Here is a 26,202-nt window from a genome sequence, read left to right on the forward strand (position 1 = left end):
AATAATAGCAAATAACAAAATAATAGTAAATCGATGCATTAGGTATGCTAAAGGGTCCTTCAACCAATGGTATTTACTAGAAGAACTGGGCAACACTGAAATTGTGGTTTGTATCATTTCAGTGTCCCCTGGCCAGAGCCACCTGCTCAACAACAGAGAACTCATTAAGCCAACAGCACTCTATTAACCTGTCTTTACATAAACCTTTCTTTATGATTTGCCTGTCAAGTCAGAAAACCAGAATAACAAGGTAGCCAAATACTCCATTTCTCTCTTTTGTCAGAAATCTAAGTTACATACTTGGTCAAAACTGTCCTAACAATAAGAATAAAGATTCTCCTCAGCAATAATAAAAACACATATGCAAAACCTCCCAATCTAGTTTATTAAACATAAATAAACAACTTGAAGGCCATGTCTTATGGCCGGGAAAATGTGGCACGTTTTATAATTCTGACGAGTCAGAACTTTCCTATTCCCTCCGGCTGTGCTTATGGGTTTCATCTGGCTACAGGGCGCTCCAACTCCTCTTCCTCCCCAGGTTCCAGGACTGTCAAAGAAAATCAACTGACAGCACATAATTACTGAGCATCTACCACATGAGTTGACTAAATCACGGAAGGCACACGTTTCCTGAGGCGCTTTTATTTCTGAGATGTTTCTGCGGTGCCCAGGCTAGCTAGGCAAGTGCTCCGGGTGAAGCAAAAGGGGACGCAACGCAGACAGCGAAGGACCTGCCCGTCTCGGTCCCCGCGGGCTGTGGGGTTATAGATACCTTTGCCGCCGTGTGAGGTGAGGCTCCTTGGTCCAAAAGCAGAAGTGCCACTTTCTGATTATCGTAATGTGCAGCTACATGCAGTGGGGTTAGCCCGCTCTGAAAACACGTGCAGAAACAACAACCAGTGTCAAAGGGGTCTTCACACGAGAGGCCCAGATAATGGGGAAATGGGATCGGATCGGATACAACGCAGAGCGTAGTTTACACTCCAGTAGTTTCCATAATACTTGGACCCCAGCATTCACCTCCTACTTCCCAAGTGTTCTTTCTCCTGGTGGGACTTAACTATGGTGTCGTTATAATTTGGGTGGCTGCTGGGAAACCTTAGCAAGTGTGAAGAAGTGGCCTGTGACCCTCCTACCTTCCCAGCAGCGTCTGGGGATGCGCTTTTCTGTAGCAGGAGGTTGGCCACTTCAAGCTTCCCGTATTTTGCTGCCACATGAAGGGGAGTAAATCCTTTCTGAAAAACAGAAACAGAAAATGAATGAGCGATGGAAATCACATAAAAGCACTTCTTTCCTGTGACAGATGAATTATTTTAATGATGATGACCAGTTAAGTCTGCATTTAAGGGCCAAGACTCACAGATAAAAGCTAAAGAGTCCCCTTATCAACAGGGATGAGCAGAATATACCAGGATATATAATCTTTTTCCCTCTGCTGGCTGAGCCACGACATACCATTAATTCTGGAAGTAACCAGGTATCTTGCCAGGATGAAGTTGGGGAGCTGGATCTGGGGCTTATTATTCTAAGGCTGTTTGGGGGGTTTCATATTGTGAGAAGAATAAGTTACAAGGTTCCAGACCCAATGTGGAGGGCTTGGGAAAATCCAGGGCAAGTGTGGATCTCTCGCAACCTCATGTTACCAAACTGGACACTTTGTCTTCCCTTTTCCCTATTTCCTCATGTACACATGTATCCTTTTGTCTGTTCCAGTCTTCAGGAGTAGGAGTCAGAAATTCTCTCCCCTTTGCCACTGAACTGAATAATAACATGGTTCTAGAACAATGACATTTATTCTACAGGTGAACTGAATAATGACACATGGACAGATAAGCAAAAATTAGGTGCTGAGAGTTGAGTGGCTGGTCTTCCATGCTTCCAACTGCTACAAAGATTTAGGTGTCAACCAGTCAATCAGCATACACCATGAGGAAGGGCCCAAGCACAAGGCACGGATTTGATCCCGTGAGACTACAGCAAACTGGAGGCAATGGGCATCTGATATGGTGAAATGCCTGGACACTCAAGACTTCATCACTCATTATTTTGTTTCGCATATTACATGAGATTCAGGAACTTGCATCTCAGCTCTACAGAAAAGCCTAAAAAAATATCACAGGAGATGAAGTCTGAAGCTTTATTCAGTTAGTTTTCTAAATATTTGTAATTATCGTTTGTATCGATTACACATTAATCCTTCTTATCTGCATCCAAATGAAATAATGCAATACCAGTTACTAGCTTTTTAAGACATGCCACAGGCCAATTCATCTTGCTAATCATGCTTGCCAGGTTTATGTAGTATCACAAGAAAAATGAGCCCCACATTTTGCATTCTGCACACGCAGAGCAACTGTACGCTAGGGCATTACTCTAAGACATCAGCGTTGACACTATAAAAAAAAAAATCAAACCATAGGATCAGCAACAATAACAACAAAAAGAACAACAAATAAAAAGAATGCAAGAAACCCAAACCTCCTGATTTGGAAGTGTTCATTTTCAAATACTGAGCGTGACAATGTGGTTTGTGTACTTGGCCTTAGCAGGAGAAATCCGTAGCTGTGTTTTTAAACTGTGTTTTTAAAAAACTACCATTGAAGTCTACCAAATAACTTGCAAGAAATCTCTGACTTTAGATATTAATAAGGTTTCATTAGAACATAATGTACTGAGAAACTTAAGATAAAATCCCCCACAAAATATCCACAACTACCCTCCCCGACACCAGTGCTTTGCTGGCCGTGTTCATGACAACCCTGGGATCCCGGGGACAGATGCAGCTTCGGCACCTACTGCTGTGCTCTGCTGTGCTGTGAGATATGAGGAGGATGTATTTTGGGGGACACAGCAGGTTTCCGAGGCTCGCTTCCGTACCTTTGTTGTTATAGATAAAGATGCTCCATGATCCAATAGGAATGCGGCGACGTCCTCGTGCCCCTCTCGGGCGGAAAGGTGAAGTGGGGTGTACCCGGAAGTCGTGGCTGCATTGGGAGACGCTCCTTGCTGCAACAGCTGTTGTACTATATCTGCCTTCCCCAGTCGGGCTGAAATGTGGAGTGGGGTTTGGTCATCCTAAAGGCAGAAATGCAAGGCTGATGAGCTGAGAAAACGGTGGTGTCGTTATGAAAAATTCAGGGAGCATTAGCTGATTGATGTCGGAGGTACACTCAACTCTGTGACTCAATGCTAAAAGGAATCTCATTCATCTTTTTCTTCAAGGTTCAGAAATGTGGAGATGGTGGATCTAAACTCCGTAAGTACCCTTGGGGAGACCTACTAGTATGAAAACTGTGAAAAGAAGTTCTGTTTATAAATTATCCCCATCACCACCTGCCATAGCCAATTTTAAACCTCTAATGACCCCTTTTTTGGGAGAGGAGGGAATGTATCCCAGGAAAGCTCACTTGCCCAAGAGGGATGTTATGCCTCTACCAGTTACTATGCCCTCACATGGAATGAATTATTTCATCGGTTCTGCCTTCCCATAGTCAAAAGTGGAAGGAGAGGAAGGCAGTACAGAGTTGCACGGGTACACCTGTGCAAAGACTCCTGGCCAATCAGGCTGATGGGGGCTGATGCTCTCTGCTTGCCAAGCTGCACGTCCTGGCATGGGCTGCACCTGCCTAGAGAAGAGAGCCACCTTACTGCAATTCACCCAAAGGCATGAGGCACTCACTGAGTCCTGTCCCCTTAGGGCCTTATGCCAAGTGGGAGGGGCATGCTTTCCTCATTTGCCCAAATTAGTCCTCCAGGTAGAAGTTTTCTACTGAAATGTGATAAGGTTCAGGTAAACGCTTTAAGTAGGGAAGGTGGAGAAAAGAGGCTAGAACACAGGATGAGGTTTTGGATAAGTAACAGCATAAGGGTCAATGTCAAAGCAAGAGGGGCTATGTAACCAGGGGGAGGCAAAGGAGGAGTTGGAGGGAAGAAGAATATTGAAATTGGAAAAAGATAAGACCCAAGAAAAATCTCACATGTTCGTCCCTACTGCCACCACCACCACACATTTATGGAAGACCTACTATGTCCCAGGCTCTGCTTGAAGTACTCCGCCTACATTAATTCATTAATCCTCATAACAATCCTATGAATTACAACAATCATTTTTCCCATTTTCTATATGAGAACTCTGGAAAGGAAAATGTAGCACTGAGATGTTAATTTACTTGGCCAGTGTTACACAGCTACTAAAAGATGGCCCAAGATTCAAACCCAGGTAGTCAGGCTGAGGAGGCCAGGCTCAATATATATACTACCTCCTTAATGAAATGAAAAGTAGAAATCCTATCCTCAGTTTCAGCTAGTTTCCCTAGTCACAATGTTTCATATATAACTAACGACAGTCTTAAATGTGAGGTTTCTTATAATCCATAGAAGATTACGGCCTCTCCTTAGACATTCTATTTAACCAACAGTGGATTAATCAACATCCTCTAGATAAGGGGTTAGTAACCTACAATGCAGGGGCCAAATCCATCTGCTGCCTGTTTTTGTAAATAAAGTTTTATTGGAACATAGCCATGCCCATTTGTTTACACATAGTGGATCACTGCTTTTACTAGGGCTGCTTTTGTGCAATATGAGCAGAGTTGAGTAGCTGCGACAGAGACAGTGCATCCTGCAAAGCCTAGATATTTACTATCAGGACCTTTACAGAAAAAGTTTGTTGACTTCTGTTTCTAGATCCTCTGCAAAATCCACCAACTGGCATCATGGTCCACCAGACACTTGAGGCTCTTGGCCCGCTGCCTAGGATGTCACAGCCTTTGTACCTACCTGTAGATTCTGTGCTTACAAAGCCCCAGTTGTTTGTTACCATACTAGTATGTTCGGGACTAGTTACTTTACTTGTTTGTACTAGTTACTTTAATTATACAATTAAGCCACGTGTTAACAGATAAACTGTGAGTATGAAAGAAAAGGCTTTGACTTTCCCTTGGAATAATAAGTTGAAAACTTTGGAGATAGAAGTTAATAGGGACCAATTATGGTCAAATTAGATATGGGTCAGACAGCTGAATACACTGGGGGTAAATCATAAAAGTCTAGAAATATTCTGTATTCAAATTATTTCGCAGATGTCTTGGATTTTTTACCTAACCTGAAACTAGGAACTGCAGACCATGCAAATAAATGCCAAATAAGTGTACTTTTATATATTGTAGGTTGATATGAAATGGTTAAGGTATTTATGTATTCATTTCTGATTCTGGACCTGAACTGCCATACCGATGACCAAATTACCCACCCGAGAGTAGCAGATGAGTGGGTTTCTATTGGAAACCAACTAGCTGACAGACCACAGGCTGCCTAACTCAGCTCTGACAGGAAGATCTCTACAACAGCTCTGATCTCAGTCTCAGGGTTTATGGTTTCACAACTTGTATAGAAAAAGAATTCCCTTTTTCCTTTTGTGGCTGTTACAGCTGACATCTAAGTCAACCAACAGAAGTTGATGATACTTCCAAATTGTATTTGTTCTAGAAGCTTTACGCAAAAGCCCTTCTCTGTGGAGTACAAAGAACCGTGCACCATGTTTAGATTCAGTTCCTAATTTTTTAGGCACTCGCAATGTGCTAAGAACAGTTTCTGGCACAAGGTCTTGTTCTATTTAATTATGTTAAATAATTCAATGAACAAATATGGAAGGAAAGGATTTTTTTTATATTATTAGACTTGAGTAGAGATTTTCATTATTGGAGGTTGTTCACTCCAATAATGAGTTGTTCACTCCAACAAAGAGTCTCACTTTGTTGCGCAGGCTAGAGTGAGTGCCGTGGCGTCAGCCTAGCTCACAGCAACCTCAAACTCCTGGGCTCAGGCAATCCTCCTGCCTCAGCCTCCCATGTAGCTGGGACTACAGGCATGCGCCACCATGCCTGGCTAATTGTTCTATATATATTAGTTGGCCAATTAATTTCTTTCTATTTATAGTAGAGATGGGGGTCTTGCTGTTGCTCAGGCTGGTTTCGAACTCCTGACCTCGAGCAATCTGCCCTCCTCAGCCTCCCAGAGTGCTAGGATTATAGGCGTGAGCCACCGCGCCCGGCCTGTTCACTGTTTTTAAAAAGTCTTCTTGAAAGGCAGCATGTATACATTCAAAGGTCTTATGAAAATCAAAGGGTTTTTCCTCCATAGCAAACGCTGTCGTGCATCGCACATACCTTAGCTTTAGCTTCTACCTGAGCGCCATCTTGTACCAGGTACCGCACGACTTCGGCTTGGCCGGATCGAGCTGCCATGTGCAGAGCTGTTTCTCCTCTCTGGGAACATGAGCCAAAGTAAATTAACTGCAGCTCTGAAGAAGAGTGGTGTATTTTGTTTGGCAAAGCTTATGATGGACTTTTTTAAAAAATAAAAAAATGCATCTCCTTATTGAAAAGATAGGAAACCAAATACATAAGAATTTCACAGGAACCTGATCCATACTGGCAAGGACTTTGGTGGAACCCTGGGGAGCTAGTCACCCACGGTATCAGAAGTGCTGCTCGGTGATCTATTAATACAGTATAGCCTTAGTGGCGGCTGGAAAGGCAAATGCCCACAGGGGCCCAGCAGAAGGGTCGGAGATGCAGCAGGGTGGGTGGGGCTACTGAACAACAGAGCCCCACACCTGCCCTGAAGTGGGCAGCCTCCGCCAGCATCTGCAGATTGTGGCTGAAACCGTGCAGGATGCCAGCCCTGTTATGCCATACCTCCCTGCTTTTCAAAAGAAGTGGCTGCCTGAATGTTTGTATGAATTTCCCAATCCTTAAATGTTGACCATAAAATCAGAATTAAAAACAAAACATCGCATGGGCAACATAAACACACCCAAAAGCCAGTCTTGACTTGTCTACAGTTGGTTTGTATTCCCTGCTTCCTCTGAACAGATCAGCATTCAGGTCATTAGACATTATCCTGAGAAGTCGTTTTGCCACTGGACTGCCCCTTCCCCTACCTTTTCACAATATAGACTTTAATTCAGGTTACTTATTCATTTATCTAACAAAAATAAAATCAACATAGGAAACATGGATACAGTGAAATATGGACATAATAAAAATCAACTGTATTTTCTTAGACAAGTGATGTCCCTTCAATCTTATAAATCAAGCTTTGCTTTATAGGCCATCAACCTATAGGGAAGGATGTACAAATACACTTTACAGGAATCTTGTTATCGTGTTTACTGGAGGGTGTGGAGTGTGTTGTTCAGTATATTACCCAGTGTTCTCTTTATGAAGGAAAATATTCTCTGGAATTAGTACCAGGAAAGACTGTATTTAGCTGAGAAGCTGGTCTGTTCTGATCTCACGAATGTGCTGACTGGGGCTGGAAGACACACAGCCTCATGGGAAGGTCTGCCCTTCTGGCTCGGCCCTTCTGGGCCAGCAAGTGTTCTTATGCTTGCGTCCTGTGTGCTGACATCATTATGATGTCAAATTTGAAACCCTGTAAAGCAATGTCAAATGCCACATACGGATTGAGGTGTTCAGTTATTGCTCTGTTATTTATTCTGCAGTGAGTCTCTTGGTTCTGACAGAGCAGTGCTTAGTATGAAAAACAACATCATCTGATAATCTATGAACTCAGAGTTCCATGGGTTTGCCATAATATGGTAAAGCACACTAGAGACAGGTTTCTTTGAAGTTACTTGAAAGTAACTGTATATAAATAATGATAGTGTCTGAACCACCTCAACATGCAGCCCTTTTTAGTGCTTCTATTACAGAAATCCCCCACAAACACTTTATTTCTTTATTTCTGGATATTATTTAATATCCAGTAGTAATGTATCTGTAAGGTTAATGGACATAGTTCATAAATCCAAACAATGTGTGATAAGCTAGTGACTATTTCAGATCTATTCAGATCTTGCCTTCGAAGTAAAGGAAACCAAAGGTATTCTCTAATTCTGTGCTTTTAAGCTGTCCAATTAAATAGTAATTTAATCATAATAAAAAGTACATAGATAAAAGCTGCCTTTGCCAGCTTCTTAGATACTCACAATTGGACCTTCTTTGTTAAAAGAATACCTACCACGTTGGTGGTGTTTGGTGAGGCTCCATGATGCATTAGTTGCGATACAATATTTACATGCCCCATGAAGGCAGCAACATGGATTGGGGTAAGGCCCGACTATGGGGAAAAGAAGGAAATGTTGGTTTGTTGACTTATCATAAAAAGGGTTTGTCTGCATGCCCGCCCACCTGCCCGCCCGCCAGCCAGCCAGCCAGCCAGCCAGCCAGCCAGCCAGCCAGCCAGCCAGCCAGCCATCCATCCATCCAGCCATCCATCCATCCATCCATCCATCCAAATCAGTTTAGTGACAAGATCCAAAGATAATCAGGACATTCACCAATGTCACAGATTCTGTAAGGCAATTATAGCAACACATAACCATCATTTCTATTTCTCTAGGGCAAGTGATTATGAAAGACCTATGTCATGTCTATTAAAGAAGAAATGTAATTTCATACTTTTCATGTAGATATTTGAAAAAAAATGAGAGATAAATAACTTGAAGATGAGTTTGAAGAATGTTTTCAAAAAAAAAAAAATAACTTGAAGGTTTTTATCCTTTGCTAAAAAGCCTTCCTCATCCATATGAGTGTTTGGGTGGGGTGGGGAACAGTGTGATTTCATACATATTAATAAAAAGTTGACTTTTATTTCAGATCTTATTCTGGGCTTTAAAAAGGATTCCCATGCACTCAGAATAAACTGAAATCTTACACATGAAAGAGTAGGGTTTCTAATAAAAAGCCATCCCTCTAATAAATGAGCAAATCAGCATTAATACTATCATTTTATTTTTTAAGTTTATGAGTATTATAAATTAAGGCAATATAATTAAAGCAAATATTACAAAGTCAAGGCCATTAGATTAGACTTTAATTTTTATGTTTATTTCATATCCTACACCCCACACACATGTGTACAATACCCCACAACACTATTCAGCATAAAGCAAAATTTATCGATTCCAGGTATTTTATATTGAATATGCCCATGATTGTGAGATTTAAATAGAGTGGATAAGTAAGAAAGAGGATCAAAATCTCAAGTCAATAAGCTGGTTAATGAGTGTAATTTACTTGTGCTTCTTGAAATGATTCCATTTTGGATTTTTCTGTATTTAATTTAAAAATTTTAATATGGCTAGAAAGAGGATAGTTAATCTCAAAAGAAATTTGAGAAAATGTTAAAAAATATCTAAAAGGAATTATATACAATAAAAGTGAGGTAAGAGAAAGAAGAGTAATAATTCTGGCTGCCCAGACTTCAAATAGCAAAAAGAATTGAGGGAAATGAGGAAAACAAGAATTTTGCTCTAGTTTGGCACCTTTTTCCATCAGCAGAGGGAGTCGTTAGAACTTGTACAAGGCAAAGTCTTGGTCTGAACTTGCCTTTTACAGCTCTTAGGGAGCACGGGGCTGCCTCGGGAACTTCTCATCTCTGACCGACATCTCTGGATGTTTCCTCAAACATCAGTCAGAGATCCACTTTTATTTCAGAACCTATTGTGATCTTTAAAAAGGGTTCCCATGCACTGAGAATAAACTTACTATTTTATACTTTAAATAACAAGTTGTCTGGTATGAGGCCATAAGTCTGATAACAGAACATCAGTATTAATATTGTCAACCATTTAATATTTAAAAAATTGTAAGTGTTACAAATCAAGGTAAATATTGCATTTGCAGGTAAGAAACGGAAGCCAAGCAATAATCGCTAGACTAGACTTCCATGTGAATGTTCACTTTGAATCCTACAGTTAAACATCGAGCCTTCAGTAACGCTTTCCTGAATGATCCACGGTGGATGGGCCAGGCATTGTGGGTACACAAAGACCAGTAAGACTTAGCCCTGTCTTGAAGGAGGCTACAGCCTCCGGGGGACATGGAGCAGCTGAGTCACAGTTGGACAGCTGGATAAGCACTTTGATAGAAATATGCACAGGATGGGGTGATGGTCCCTAGAAGAGTACCTAGTCCAGGCCAGGGAGTAGGAAGCTTTCCTAGAGAGGGTACCCAAATTTGGTCCTGAAGGATGTGCAGGATTAGCCTGGCAGAGGGGATTTGACACAAGAAGGTGCTCACATACAAATGTGTCCAGTCTAGGGACACGCCAGCAGCTAGAATTCAGAGAGACCAGAATGCTGGGGGTAGCGAGCGGGAGGTGGGATATGTCTGGAGGGGGAATGCCACACTTGGTTTGCTCTGATGGGTCACTTCTCTGAGGTCTGAGTTGGTTCCTGTGAAAGAAACCTAGAGCAAATCCTCCACTAACTTCCGCAACTCTTATTTCATTAATTTTGAGTCATGAGCTAGAGCAATCCTTACTTTACAAAATCACAGAAGTTGTGTTTTGCAGGGTTTCTCAACCTTGGTACATGTGACATTTTGAACCAGATAATTCTTTGTTGTGGAAACTGTCCTGTATGTTATAAATTGTTTAGTAGCATCCCTGGCCTCTGTCCACTAGATGCCAGCAGTACTATCCAGTTGTGACTACTAAAAGTACCTCCAGACATTGCCAAATATCCCTGTGGGTACAAAAATCACCCCCATTAGAGAAGCACTGTGTTATAAGATTTCAGATAAATTAGGCTTTCCATGATGGGGCCCCTCACCTTGAGCGTGTATTTTGGGTTACATTTCTAGTCACAGTGATGCATCTGCACCCTAGCCACCCACATTCTCGTCTCCTAAGGATTGGCAAAGAACGCTTCCTTCTGGAGAAGAGTTCAGAATTGTAGTCTGCGGCAATGGCACACAAACGAAACTGGTCCCTGGAGATGGCACTGGGGCTCTGGCTGCTCAGGCTACACTCTTAGCACCTCTTAGCACCCCAGAAATCTTACTCCTCTCACCTCGGTTACAGCTTGGATGGATGCACCGTGTTTCAGAAGGAGTTCCATTACTTTAATTCGATTCTTCTTGCAGGCAATGTGAAGAGGGGTAAAGCCATTCTGCAAGGGACAGAAACACACACTGACTACATGCCACCAAAATCCAATTGCACCGAGTGCAGTAAAATTTCTTTTTGCTAAAATGATGTGTTATAAAGACGTTGAAATGAACAGAAACTACCAGGGGTTAAACAGAATGTAGGTTATTTCTGGAAGCAGAGGGTTGTCTAGCTACTCCTAGGAACCCAAGGTGCCCTGGTAATTTTAACAGGAAGTGAATTTTTGTTACAATCTCCTGGTTAGCCACGGCAAAAAATGGCCATGCGTGTCCTTAGGTTATTTTATTTTGGAACTCACTCTTCCAAATACTGTGTCCCTCGTCTACCTCATTTCAAACACAGTCTAAAAACAGCTGGGCCCAGACATTCGTCCTCACAGCCCAATGCCTATTCTGACTTCTCTGCTGCATTTTAGGGCAACCTCAAGACCAGCTCTAAAATGTTTTCATTTGTTCTCCAGCTCTAAGATTCAAGTAGGTGCTTACTCCAAGGAAGCAGAAATATAAATAACCCATTATTTGACTCATTTGGTTTAATATTTAATCTAATAAAAGGACCTGCTTTTTAACAAATTACCTACCAAACTGCCCTGCCCGTGGTGCGTATTTCAGTTGCCAAGGGAGAACTATAAAGTACCGGGGGCCACCGTAAAAGCTCGGGTCACAGCGGCCACAGGTGCTTTTCCGGAGGTGCCTGCGACCCCTTGTCTGGCCACCGTCTACCGCAGGATGACAGGCTACAGCCTCCATATGTTGTGAAATCTTTACAGTCACAGGAAAATGACAGTGGGAGCCCACACCCTGTTTTAAGACTTTTTTTTTCTTGTATGGAAAAATGAGTCACAATTGCTAATTTCTTTTTCCTCCCTTCTCAGAATTCAAGGACATGTTTGATAGACTGGGCAGGCCAATAACTCTTGAAATGCTGCTCTGGGAAAAGCTTGCAGAACTGCAGTGGCAATGGAACTGTCTGTGTCTGGAGAGTTCCTCTTTCATCATTCCTTCCTGCCCACTCTGAATGTTGGCGCCTGCAGAGCACCGGAGGAGTTATGGATCCATCCAGATAGGGCGACCACACCCTTTGGAAAGGAGCAGAGACCCTTCTTAAAAGGGTTGACTGGATGACAGCCTTCACCTCAAAATTGCTAGTCAACTCACATTGCCCCTAAAACTTGGTGACGTATTTTTTTCCTAAACATGGGCACTTATTCTGAAATAAATTCCAACAGCTCACTAAGTTGGGACCATTTATATTTTCAAAAACAACAGTTGCCATCTTGCCGAGAAAACCAAATGATAACATTAAAAGAGCAGATCATTTTAGGAGTTGAGACTACAAACTGGACCAAAATTTTGACTGGCAAAAGGAAACAGAAGATGACAGGCAATGTTTCATTAACTTACAAGGTTAACATAGCATAAAATTTTAGCTCACAAATTTCTAGACCTCTTATATATGAAATAATGTTTTTTGAGCATTTTGCCTGATGTTTTTAGATCTCAGAACAAACTTTTAATTTCACAGATTATATGTTTACCTATTTTTTTTTTTTTTTGAGACAGAGTCTCACTTTGTTGCTCAGGCTAGAGTGAGTGCCGTGGCGTCAGCCTAGCTCACAGCAACCTCAAACTCCTGGGCTCGAGTGATCCTTCTGTCTCAGCCTCCCGAGTAGCTGGGACTACAGGCATGCGCCACCATGCCCGGCTAATTTTTTTTTTTTATATATATATCAGTTGGCCAATTAGTTTCTTTCTATTTATAGTAGAGACGGGGTCTCACTCTTGCTCAGGCTGGTTTTGAACTCCTGACCTTGAGCAATCCGCCCGCCTAGGCCTCCCAGAGAGCTAGGATTACAGGCGTGAGCCACCACGCCCGGCCAATGTTTACCTATTTTTATAGGTAACATATAACATCTGACCACTCAGGTGGTCAGATGAGGCTGACCACCTGAGTCTTTTTTATAATTATACAGTCTTTGGGTTCATTTGTATAAGAGAATCACTAGTGTGACCATAAGGAAGTTAATGATTTGGTTGCATCAGCCTTTTTCATGTCAGAAATAGAAGGTTTGGTAGATTTCTCTGAAGGATATTTGAAAAAATTCACAGGAAGTATACTTTCTTTAGCTAGCACTTCCACTTTTACCTCCTCAAAAGCAAGCCCTTCCCATGCAGAGGTAGCATGATGTCAGCAAGACAACTCAGGCTGGCCTCATCGCCCAAGCCACTCACCAGGGCTTTGGCGTTGGGGTTAGCTTTCTTATCCAAGAGAACCTTGGCGACTTTGTAATGGCCACAGTGGGCAGCCACATGGAGGGCAGTCAGGTAGTCATTGGTGACATCGTCCACGGGCACGTTGTGCTGGAGGAGAAGTTGGACGCAGTTTAAATGATCCCCTTGGGTGGCCATGTGCAACGGAGACAGCCCATTCTGGAACACACAGGAAAGCAGAGTTCATTCGGTGTTTGCACCTTTTAAATGCAAACGTGCCCAACTCAAAATAAAGTGCAACTACAAAGTGCAACTGAAAACACTAGTTTCTCCACACAGAAAAACCGCCTGTTTTTAAAAGGCTTTGACAACTGTTTTGAACTACAGCGACTTTTAAAACTGGTCCTCCCATTTCTCATGTCAATCAGTAACAAACTGTCCAGGATAATTTCTTTTCCTGATTTGAAAGTAGTGGGAAGTACAGTAAGGGCTACAATTTACTACATTCTTAGTGAATAGGAATTCTTAGTATTCAGGACTGAAAGGAAAAAATAAAGGCAAGAACAGACTGGTGTTCACTAGACTGGTATTTGTCTTGTTCTTATAGATTACTAATACTTAACATGGAACACTATATTGCTTTGATCTAAAAAAAGGTCTGAACACAACAATACACTTCATCTTGCATCAATGCAGAAAGGAAAACTTTCCCTTTTTCATCATTCTGGTGCCCCCATGTGTCTATGATATGGAAGAGCAAGGCATTGATGCACTCATTCACTAATGCTTGCCTGCTTAGTTTAAATCAACTGGGTTCAGTAACAGTCAATCATGTGCAGTAGGAATGAGTTGAAAATTCATTTAGAGAGCTGAGAGAAGAAAGGAACAGATTCAAAGGGAAATAAAACTTTAAAAAGGTTAGAAATGGCATTTGGCATTCAATACATGTTTCCTAATGAGGGCAAAAACAAAGTATTAAGATGTCAGTGTGTTCTGTGTATTTCTTTTAAATATGAAGGCAAAGGGGGGGGGTGTCTGGGAGATTCCTGGAGAACACAATTATTAAGAGAGGATTTATTAATTATAGTAACATAATTTTACATATTTTTGGGAAAAAAGTGATTTGACAGCAAATTTAGTTTCTAAAAAAAAGGTTGTCATCAATGAATTTTGACAATGATGACATATAAAATGTGCAGTGTTGAGCCAGATGTTTCTGAATCCTCTGGGCAAAGTTATTGGCCATGAATTTGTCAATGATTGAAATAAAGGAAAGAAGGTAAGAAAAAAGGTAAGAAAAAATAATGTAAGCTCTCTGTTAGTCACTCTCAGAATTATATGCTTATTGCCACATATTTCAACTGTTTGGGTTCCTCAAAGGCAGAGGTTCATGGTTATAATCTCTCCATATAGCCCAGCAGAGAGCCCTGCATATCTAGAAAGAGCTTGATAAATATTTATGTAAATTTAAGGATCTCATATAGTGTCAGTCTATCAAGACATTTGTGCCCGAAAAAATCCCCCTAAAACATTTTAAACGGAAGTGGAAACTAAGGTGCAACAAAGTATGGGAACATTTCCCATTTGAGATACTGCTGCCCACGAGCATACCTGCTGGTTTATTCCTGCTAAACATTCCTTTGCTTTATGTTTTGATACAGTCTTAGAGGAAAACACAAAGTAAACAAAAGAAACAAAATCTGAGAGAATAAATGACTTCGTGGAGAGTAGAAATGGGAGGCAGTATCAACAATAGAAGGAAATTCTCTAACGATACACAAAACAATGAGGCGTGGGTAGGAAATGCAAAGGTCACTGGGGAAGTACGAGAAGAAAGTGAAGACAAGATCACCTGCCCCATGGGAAGAGGTGGTATTACATATGGCGCCTGGGAATACGGATCCAATGTGATGGGCTTTCTTAGTTCAATAAGATGAAAGTCTTAAAAGAACTGGACAGATTGTCTTCAAGCCAGGAGCACATTCATTCGCTTTATATTCATTCAACAAATACTTATTGAAAGCCTACTATGTGCTAGGTGCTAATCTAGGTGTTTGAGGATACTGCACTGAACAACGGAAAGTTGTTTCCTTTATTCTAGAGAACCAGATAGCAAGTGAGTAAAGAAACAGATACTTTCAAGATGGTGTTAAGAGCTCTAACGAAAATATGTTTTTTAAAAAAATTTTTTTTTGTTTACTTTTTTTCATCTGATTTAGGGGGGTGGTGTGGTGAGGGGGGAACAGGGGTGGTCTGAATCTAGTAAAGAACTTATTCTCTGTGCAGAGGGAAACTTCTGGTTAAACGTGGTGGATGTAATACACGTATTTATCCTTCCTCTCCTAAAACTCCACCAAAACACAGTAAAGGAATTTAAAGAGTAAAATCCACAAGAGCACACATGTGTTATGCCCTTTCCCATTCCCATGCACACAATGGGAAAGAGAAAAAAACAGATGAATGATGTCTACAAATTTTGGAATATGAAAAGAGGGTTTGAGTATGGTAACTCGTGTAGCAGAAGAGGGAGGCTGAAACCTAAGTGTCTGTGGACAGAGATAATCAGAGATGTGTTGACAAATGTTTAGCAACCAACTTCTCAAAAAACAAAAGGCCCAGTGTGTACTGTCTGTCAATTGCCATGGTGTAAAGACTCCCGGTATGAGCAATTTCAAGCTGCCCACATCGTGCTGTTGAATGTGGAATTGGGAAGAGATATATATTAATACAATCAGCTCTTGTGGGCTGATACAATCTGGCTCCGGCACACTGGTGGGTATAATAACGACAGGCTGATTTACCTCTCAAATCTCGGCAAGGGGGAGGGTATGGAAACATAGTACCTTGGAAGATGAGACTTTGAGCTGAAAACAGGAATGGTTCAAAGTCTGTGTTTGGAGCTGTCAGGTCTCTAGGTCCTTCCCAACCTAGCAAAGCCATTTGATGATGGCCTCCTTCGACTCTGCAGGAAACAGTTTAGTCTCTGGAGAGAGTGAGCCAGAGAGGTCCAGACTCAGCAGCCCGGGCAGAATAGAGGGCAGTGGTGAGATATGGACTGAGAACAGGTGATCACAGGAAAAGGAAGGACAGTACAGGGTTAGTGATATGGCCTCTGGACTGGGACTTCCTGGGTTCAAATCCTCATTCTGTCACTGGCTGAGATATTTTGAGAAAGCTACTATATCTCTTTGGGTCTCAGTTTTCTCTTCTATGAAAAGGGTATAACAGTAATACTAGTATCTACTGGAGTTACTGTGAGGGTTAAATGAGTTAATAGGTGTTAGGTACACAGTGAGTGGTATGTAGCAATCACTGTGTAAATATTAGTTATTATTATGATTGAAATATGCATAGAGAACAGGAAGACTGACAGCCCATTTTCCTTGCCCTTCCTCAGAAGGTATTCACACATGCACGCACTGCAAAAGATTGGTGGATTCATCTTTCAAAAACCTGGACTGCCCCCAATGAAAAGGGCATCTAATCCTGATATTAGAGGACTCTCTGACCCATGGCCACCTGATCACCAGCCCTAATACTCTCTCAGTTACAGACATTTGTGGGAATCCTCCAACAAAAAGGACAGAGCCAAAGCAAACAAGGAGAGCAAAGGGAAATCTGAGGAATCAGGGACATATGGGAGGCAGAAAAAAATTAAATAAGAAAAAGTTATGAATTTCTCAGAAAGGTAATGGAAACTATTGCATTCATACAACAAGAACAGGACGCCTTGAAAGGAGGCTATCAGAGAACCAGAAAATGTTCTTGAAAGTTGAAAGCATGGAAGAAAAATTCAAGAAAATTTCCCAGAAGAAAGCCAAATTGACAATGAGATCAACAATGGGAGAAAAAGATGAGACAACTAGATTTTTAACTAGGCCTGTATTGCTTTGATAAACAAAAGTTAATTTTAAAGAGACCAACGGGAATTAATTGGAGGGTTTGCAAGCAGGAGGCTACCATGATTTGGTTGACAATTTATGTGGCCACTCTGACTGCAAAGGGGGAACTGGCTTGTAAAGGAACAAGGAGGAAAGTGGGAGACCAATGAGAAGCTACTGCAATGGCTCAGCGAGAGACGATGAGGCTCAGAAGATAGCAGTGGAGGGGGAGAGAAGATAGACATGGACTGTATGAAAGAAAAAGAACAAATAGAATGGTAAAGATGAGAAGCACTCAAAAGGCCAAGATGTCATAATATACAATGCAAAATTTTTGTCTGCTTACTTCTTTTGAATAACACCTTCAACGGCTCACCAGTCTACACCTGTATTTTTAAATAAGTGATAGAATTATTCACACCACCTACACCCTGATCAGTCTTTCCAGAGTTCAGGAAACATTGACCAGAGTGCAAACAGGAATAATACATGCTTTTTGTTGCTTTGATAAGGTTTAGAAATTAAAATTCTTAATAAAGTTAAATATAACTTTTAAAAATCATTGATTCAATTAATAAAAATAGTAGTGACAATGTAGTGGTTGGTATGTATTTGCAATTTATTTGCAAATATTCCCTTTTTCAAATAGTGTCAAATGGTTTCACCATTAAAAAAATAATCTAAAAGACACTTAGTAAACCATACATTTTTTTTAAGCAATCATGATACATTCCTTTCAGATATGTTATCATTCCCAAAGGCACAATCAAGGTGCAATCTTTCCAAAGTTTCTAGTCTTCATCAACTAAGTGATATCCTTGACCTCTTGAACAGTCTGCGAATTCTGAAGAAATGAACTGAGAAGCTAAAATAAGAGAGCCAGCACCCAGACTTTAGAGAGTGTAAGCCCTTTCAGTCTTTCTTAAAGCAACAAGTAATCGTTTCTGAGCTAAGAACATTTCAGAGTAAAATCAAGCAGTAAGTGTTCTTGAAACAAAGCAAAAAACCATATGCACTGATAGACTTTTGGTCAGTGCATTCCACATGAAGACTTCATAAACTTATTTTGAGGTTCTTCCAAGATTTGGTGAACATAGCTACTCTAATTATTAAATTGAAACTGTTATTTTCTGTAGGATTCAAAAGGCTGGGTCATATAACCAGCCATGGAATTCAAAGCTAAATACAGTCTAACGTCAAGGAATTTGAAAATAAATTACCTTGGTTTTTGAAAGAATGGGGGCGGCTCGATCCAGCAACATTTCCACCACCTGCTCATGGCCACTCCTTGCCCCACAGTGCAGTGGCGTCAGACCGTCCTGCCGAACCAAGACAACATCGTCAATTAGATTTGACAGTAAGTTATTCACAAATGCTGTATATTTCCTCAAGATCCAGCATGATATCCTGCATGCTGTGGACCAATGGGCTTCAAACATTTGCTCCTATATGTCATAAAATAATTTCATATTTTTTCATAAGCTTAAGTAGTTGTAAACCATGTAATTTCCCCCAAGTTTGAATACTAACATTTAAATATATAACTGTCCCACTTCTCTTTTGAATATCCAACGGGATCTAAATACTATAAGTAAGTCGATGCCCACCATTTAAAAAACATGAATATGCTTTCAAAATAAGGATTTGTAATAGGAATTTTGCATTGGTCCTTTCTCCTCTTGTGCTATTTCCACTGCATTTCCCACATGTAATTTCATAATTTTATCTTAATGTTATGTAATTTTATGCTCAAGTGATTTATTATTTATTTATTTATTTATTTATTTATTTATTTATTTATTTATTTATTTATTTTTTGAGACAGTGTCTCACTCTGTCTCCCAAGTTGAGTTCAATGGCCTCATCATGCTCACTGCAAGCCTGAACTCTTGGACTCAAGTGATCCTCCCACCTCGGCTTCCCAAAGTGCTAGGACCATAGGTGTGAGCCACCATGACTAGTTGTTGGAGTGTTTTTTACTGGTTAACACATCATATTTCCCTGCCATGAACTTGTATAAGTTTAAATTTAAGAAAGGTTTAAAGATTACCTGAAAATACAAGGCTCTATGTATCAAAAATAAATCTCCTGATTGGGATTATCATTATAGGTATTCAAACATAACTGATGAAAACAACAAAAATATATATGTGATTATTCAATAAAAACAATCAAAAATTTATTTTTTAGTGAGACGGATTTTTTCCCCACAACTAGTTTAGGTATCTGCTAACGAATAGTTATTGCTAGAATGAGACAGGGCTCAGCATCAAAACTAGCCCTAATTTTTGTTTTTATCGATGTTAGTGCTGAGAAATCTTATTTGCTAAAGTCGATAGACTTTTGTTATAGTGATGTCACTAATTCACCAAACTCTTGAATTCCATGTCAAAAATCACTTAATCTTTTACCCAGAATTCTTTTTAATGATCCATCATAGGCCAGTTTATTCATTAGGCCCTTCATTTTTGTTGGTAACAATGGATTAACCTGACCATTAGAGTTATGTACTTCTCAATAGGATACCAACATTTTGAATTCTCCCCTTTGCTGCCTATCCCTCTGGGATTTTTGCGCCACTGGGCTCTGTAGATAAGAGAGTGTTAGGCCTTTCTTGGTAATAGGAGGGAAGGACTATGTGTTGAAGGATAGATGGAAAAGGAGACTGAGTAGGAAGTTGAGGAAGTGGAAAGTTATTCACTTAAAACTATCTAAGTAATCCCAAATGGTTTGGAGGTACTTTCACACACACACTAGTTTATGAGTTCCCCAACTTGAAGATCCCTGAAACTGATACTTAATACCTACTCTCAGGATAATCCCATTTAAAAATACATCAAAATTTGATTCAGTATATTCAAATAACTTTCTAGATTGTGTGAGCAGATCTTGAAAGTAAGCCTAATTACTCCAGTATATAAGCAGTAAGATGTACCCTTATTTCTAAACTGCAGGCCAAATCTCAATAGTATTAAAATTCATTAATATCGAAATTTGAATTGCAAACAGTACATGACCTGATTTGAATATTTTTGGAGAATGTTTAAATCTTCTGCTTTTCATGTTGATTTAAAACATCTGCTTTTATAAACCAAAGTAAAGCAATCTTTCAAGTGGAAACAGCACTTTGCTAATAAAATAATAGATTTAAAAAGAAAAACACCATGAAGTCCAAAGCTTTTCTTTATAATTGTAAAACCTGAATACATCTGAAGGAGAAATAATACAATAATCACATCCACCTTCCACCACAAAAAAAAATTTCACGCAGACTGTGCTACAGTAATTGTCATTTATGAACTGAAAGGTCAAAATTGTTTCTTTCATTTTCTCTTAAGTAGACTCTAAGATATAAGAGATAATGAAATATGTGTAGACATCTTCAAACTGTGATTATACAGGAAATAATTATTTTCATTTATCCTTGAAAATTTTCTTTCTCAAAGTGAAATGCTACACACTGAATGCAAAGTAGCAACATGTTTGACTAAGAGCAAAACCTATCTGGACCACTGACTCCTTAATCCTTTGACGTATACTGTTTCTTCTTACACATACATTTGTTGTTGATTTCACCTTTCTAAAAGGTTTTAATTATGAAAAATTTTAAACATATTTCAGACTAAATTAGACAGAAGAGTATAATGAATCTCTAGGTAGCTAATTCAAATTCAACAATTGTTGCCTCGTGGTCAATCATGATTTACCTACACTGTGATCTATTTCCTTTTCTTGTGTTATTTTGAAACAAATCCAAGATATCATATCATTTTACCCTCAAAATGACCTTCATTTTATAAATGGGGACTGTAAGGTTCAAAGAGGTGAAATGACTCACCCAAGGCTGTACAGGACAAATTCAGAACTAGGCTAGAACTATGAGAGCTGACTATAGAAGACAATTAAAGGATGTCTTAGGAGGGGTTATTAAGACAGAACCGCTATGTTCAAACTTTCAGTCAGTCTTAGTCTTTTTTAAGCTATATATTCTGAAGCTACTCGGTCTCATTTCTGGTGTTTATTAAACACATGTAGAATCTAAAGACTCAGTACAGAAAGGTGACATTTTTCACCAGTGGAAGAGCTGTGAAGTGCTATTGTTCCAGCCATTGTTCCTTTAATCACCTTGCTTCAAAGAGGAAGTCAGCTAGTTTCTCCAAGGTTCTGGCTGAAACTCATCAGTTCTGGCTGAAGTGCAAAGAGCTACCAGAAGAAGCACAGCTATCTCAACTGTGGTTCTTGAGAACTTGCAGTATTTTTAGCACTAATTTCAAGTGTCTGTCTCCTTTGGATCCTCTACAAATTCACACTGGCACTTTTCAAAGGTGTGTGGCTCTTCAAAGAGCCAAAATCCCGGCAGGAGGGATCCCTCATCAGGAAGTCACACAAGATGTCACCCCTGCCCGGCTGCACAGGCAGTGCTGGCCCGGCTGCTGGGACAGTGACAGGTCAGTGGAAAACTAGTGCTGAGAGTTAATGCAGGATCTTTAATTAGCATCACAGGTTTTACAGAGGCTGATCTACGGTGGGACTGAAAAGTATCTGCCATTTAACGATTCACACTTAATTCAGTTAAAAAAAAAAAAAGAAAGAAAGAAGAAAGAAGAAAATCAGCAGGCATTGACTGACTGTACTTCATACCTATTTTGGGATAAAAATATTTAAATTTTGAACTAATTTTTTTGGCTCTGAAGCTGGTGTGGCTCATCACTGACTTTTCTGAAGCACAGTGCTGATTATAATACCCCTCTGTTCAGAAAGACCTTCTGTAGCTGTCATCCACTTCTCAGCCAAATCTAAATTCTTCAGGTTAGCATTCAAAGTCTTCTAAGATCAGTCCCTGCTGCACTTGGTTCAACTTCGCCTTTTCCTATTCCCTTCACTTCTACTCTAGTTAACAAACTCTCTGCCTCTTCCGGAAAGCGTCTCTCATTTTCTCCTTTCTCTGCCTTGCCCACCCCACTTCACGTACCTGGGGGTTCTTTTCCCACTTTCTCCAAGATCCAAATCCTGACTGTTTTACAGTATAGTGCTTCTTTGAAGCCTTTCCCCAAACTAAATGTAACCTTTCCACCTTCAAGACTTCTGTCTTATTTTCTGCACCTCTTTTGGGGAACCTATAACTATTTATCTAGTACTTTAGTTATTTGTGGGCATGCACTGTCATTTTAAGTAGTGACAAAGACTTTCTTTCTTGACCTCATTCTCATCAGGCTTCTCTGAATTCTCTTCTCATCTAGGTCCTGAATTTTGGGGCTTCCATATGTTAGTCTCTGCTTAGCAGGAATCTGATAATCTGATTAAATTCTTTATCTCTCATCCTCCATATCTTATCCCCCTTGCCTACTTTCCACAATAATCCTGTCAAGTCAGTTTAGCCAAAATTCCTCTTACTCCTGTTGTTTCCCTCTTAGTAATTTTCCACCGACTCACCTTCACCTTGCTCCAAGGCTATAAATTCCCACCTTTCCTTGCTGTGTTCAGAGTCGAGCCAGATCTCTCTACTACAAAACTCCAATGTAGTAGCCTCCCTTGAATAAATTCTGCCTTACTATCCTTTTACAAGTGTCACAAATAATATTTTCTTTAACACTAGTTTATCTCTGAGGATAAGGTTAACAGTTGGAGGGTTAAGTGAATCTCACAGCGGCAGTAACTCTGTACTATGTCCATGAAAGTTGCTTAAAAAAATTTACTAAGTAAATGAATGAATGGAGTGAGTGAATGAATGGGTTTTCAGGTTAGTCTTTTAAAAATATCTTCTAGTTAGTTGGTTAAAAATTCCTTTCCTGTTATCCTTTTTATGAGTAGACTCATTTTTGTCTACTTCAGAAGCACTATTAAAGTGCCTTATTTTTCCAGAAAAATAAAATTCTCAACAGAATAAGTGACTTGTAAATTGGGATTAGATTTAAGAATGTGCCCGACTCTCTTAGCTCTCAGAATTTGCTCTAAATAAGACTTTTCCTTTTTCTAACTCAGAATACTAGAAGCCTAATAAAAGAGCTATTATCGATATTGTGCTTTGCAACACAGCAGTGCACTGGCGTACTCCTTTCCCTAAAATTAGAGTAATGCTGTTTTTCAATGCAAAATAACCATTCCTACTTGCTTTCAACCCTAGAAATGTACAATTAATGTACAGTGTCACTTAGAATGGGTCCTGGACCAAAAAAGTAGTTTTTCAACTGCATACAACAGTGTTAACTTCCAGTTGAAAAATGCTAGGCAAAGGCAATTTGGGGGGATGGAGGGAGGCTGCCTCAAGAAAGGCAACATATGCAGTCGGACAGCAGAGAAGGAGAGAGGGATGCTGAGTTGCCATAGTAACATTATGAGAAGAAAGTGAAATTGTATGGGGCTAGTAATTTTTTTCCCAATTCCCTCGACTGTTAAAGCACTCACATAATGAACAAATTTCCCTCAGGCAGCATTCTGAAGCAACACAAACTGGCTAGTCCGGATCTCATATTTCATTTCAGTGACAGTAATCTTATTAGTGAAGTGGGGACTGCATGTCACTGGCTGGGCAGAATGCTCTCTTATGTTAGCTTAAGAGCAAAACCTTGTGCACATGAAGGTCAAAAAGGCTTACTTTCAGGTCTGATTTTTTTCTGACATGACACCTAGGAATATGAACCCAGAATATGTCCTTAATGGGCCGAATTTGCTAAAAGTCAATAATGGAGTGACACAAATTCATGACTTGGCAAATATTTTCAAGAGAAACATATTTATTGTGATTTGTATCTTCTAGATCCCTGTCTTTCTTCTTCCTAAGCAAAAAATTCACTTGAGAGAAGAAACAGGAAGTCAAGCAGGGAGAAGTCTACAGATACATCATGGGTATGAAACAGAATGTAATAATATTTAATTAAAGACTGAAAACAATGAAAGAAAATATAGCTACTGTTCAGGAGAAGAGAGTTATGATGATGGCATTAAAGGGCCTCAACTATAGTCTAGTGGCAAAGGTATTCTGGTATCAATACTTTCACTTAAAATTCTGGCTGTATCCTCATCTTGTGAAAATTAAACTAAAATAAGGTAAAATCTTTCTGTGTTCTCTCTGCTTGGAAAACTACAGCCTTCTGATACTACAACACACCCTTATGCTATTTGTGCATATTTTTCCACTCTGTTCTTTGTCCCTCCTTTCTTGTCCTCCCTGGGGTTGAGTATTAGTTAGTATTCTGATCATGGAATCATTACACTTATCACTGATTATCTCCTCCTCTGGCATTTTAGCTAAATCCTTTTTCAGGTGGCAGTTGTTCTAAGAATGACAATATGTATCTTTAACTTGTTACAGTCTAAATAATGTCATATTATTATATTATTATATAGTAATGATATTAATAGTACATATATTACATACTGAATTAATATTATACCACTCCATGTATGAGACTTATACAATATTATGATTCTATTTACACTATTTATCTTTTGTGGTAAATATTTTATTTCTATGTATATTATAGACCTCACAATAGATTGATATTTTTGTTTAAATAACTGATTTTTAAAGAACTCAAGAAAAGAAAAATAGACTTTTATATCATCAACATATTTATTACTTTATTTTCCCTTTATTTTAGATTCAAATTTCTACCTAGTATCATTTCCCTTAGGTGGAAGAAATTGCTTTAGTATTTTAGCCAGTATGGGTCTGATGGTCACAAAATTACATTGACTTTTGCTCATCTGAAACTATTTTGCTTTTACTATGTCAATTTTTTTTTTTTACTAGACATAAATTCTAGATTGACAGATATTTTTAATTTACCACTTTAAAGTTTTTTCATTGTCTCTGGCCTCCAGTGTTTCTGATAAGAAGTCAGATAACCCTTGCACAGTTGCTTTTCATTCGTGATATGTCTTTGTCTCTGGTTGCTTGAAATTGTTTCTATTTTTTGCTTTTTAGCAGTTTCAGTATGATGTACCTCTGTGTGGTTTCCTTTGTATTTATCCTTTTTGGGGGTATCCTAAGGCTCCTTGATCAGGGGACTGTAGTTTATATGATCCAATTTGGAAATAAATATAAACAGTTTTTGCTCCATTCTACTCCTCCTTTGCTCTTTAGTCTCCATTGTATGGATTTAGTCAACTTGCTATTCCAAAGGTTTCTGAGATGGTGTATCTGATTTTTAACTTTTTTTTCTTTCTGTGCTTCAGTATGGATGATTTCTATGACTTGTGTTCAAATCCACCATTTTTTCTTCCTTTGAATTCAATCTGCTATTTATCCCATTCAATGCATTTTAAAAATTTCAGATATTGTGTTTTTGGTTCTTTAAAAAAATAGTTTCCTTATTTCTCCCAAAATCCTTCCTTTCTTTACCCATTACACTTATCTTTTCCTACAGATTAATATATTTATCATAGTTATTTTCAATTTTGCTAATTCTAACAGCTGACTCATCTGTGGATCTGTTTCTATTATTTAACTTTTTTTTGACTGTAAGTCACATCTTTCAGTTGACTTTGTTTAGTAATTTTTAAATTACATATTGGATATTGTGAGTGATATATTATAGAGACTTTTTGTCCAGAGTTTATGATTTTATCAGGACAAGGCTTAGTCCAATGCAAGCTACTCCATCATTACTTGAAGCCATACATTTGAGTAAAAATAAAATATGTGGTCTGTACACACTACACCATCATACTTTTTGTTTCTATCATACACCACTTCGTGAATATGCCTTCTACTATGAATACATAATAGAATTCCTGAATTTTTAGTTGGTAGATACTGACTAACCTATTACACATGATTTCAAATATGCAAAGGTGATTTTCATATAGTTAAGATGTTACAGGTTAAAAAATTCAAATATTCACAATTAATAAAAACAATTTATTTATTTACTTAATCATTCCTTTGAGGAAGGAGGAAATTAAAGTTGCTTGTAGTTGATAACCATAGTGTACTTGTGTGCCTCATGGATATCAAGCTATTTAAAAGAAATTGTATTACCAACATATATCAAGGAAAAATAGGAGAAAAAGGAGATTACTTTCTGACCACCAGCACTTGGTACTACATAGCAATTAACTGTCCTGAGCCTGATTTGTAGATTCTTTAAGAGAAACAGGCAAATGACATTTGCTTTTATATCTCTAATTTGGCAAAGAAAATGAGG

At 39.2% G+C, this 26,202-nt stretch overlaps 1 protein-coding gene across 12 annotated transcripts in view; it reads right to left on the minus strand.

Moving 5' to 3' along the window:
- The window catches only part of ANK3 (ankyrin 3), a 325,335-nt gene that overhangs the window by 144,343 nt on the left and 154,790 nt on the right, over positions 1–26,202 (minus strand). For all 12 annotated transcript variants that reach the window (XM_076010011.1, XM_076010010.1, XM_076010009.1 and 9 more), the window contains 8 exons: positions 18,274–18,372; positions 13,194–13,391; positions 10,865–10,963; positions 8,029–8,127; positions 6,171–6,269; positions 2,881–3,078; positions 1,140–1,238; positions 776–874 (listed from right to left, as the gene is read on the minus strand). In XM_076010011.1, coding sequence (XP_075866126.1) covers positions 776–874; positions 1,140–1,238; positions 2,881–3,078; positions 6,171–6,269; positions 8,029–8,127; positions 10,865–10,963; positions 13,194–13,391; positions 18,274–18,372 — 990 coding nt within the window. The remainder of the gene's footprint in view (positions 1–775; positions 875–1,139; positions 1,239–2,880; positions 3,079–6,170; positions 6,270–8,028; positions 8,128–10,864; positions 10,964–13,193; positions 13,392–18,273; positions 18,373–26,202) is intronic.

Source organism: Microcebus murinus, chromosome 14, assembly GCF_040939455.1.
Source record: "Microcebus murinus isolate Inina chromosome 14, M.murinus_Inina_mat1.0, whole genome shotgun sequence".
Taxonomy (NCBI): domain Eukaryota; kingdom Metazoa; phylum Chordata; class Mammalia; order Primates; family Cheirogaleidae; genus Microcebus; species Microcebus murinus.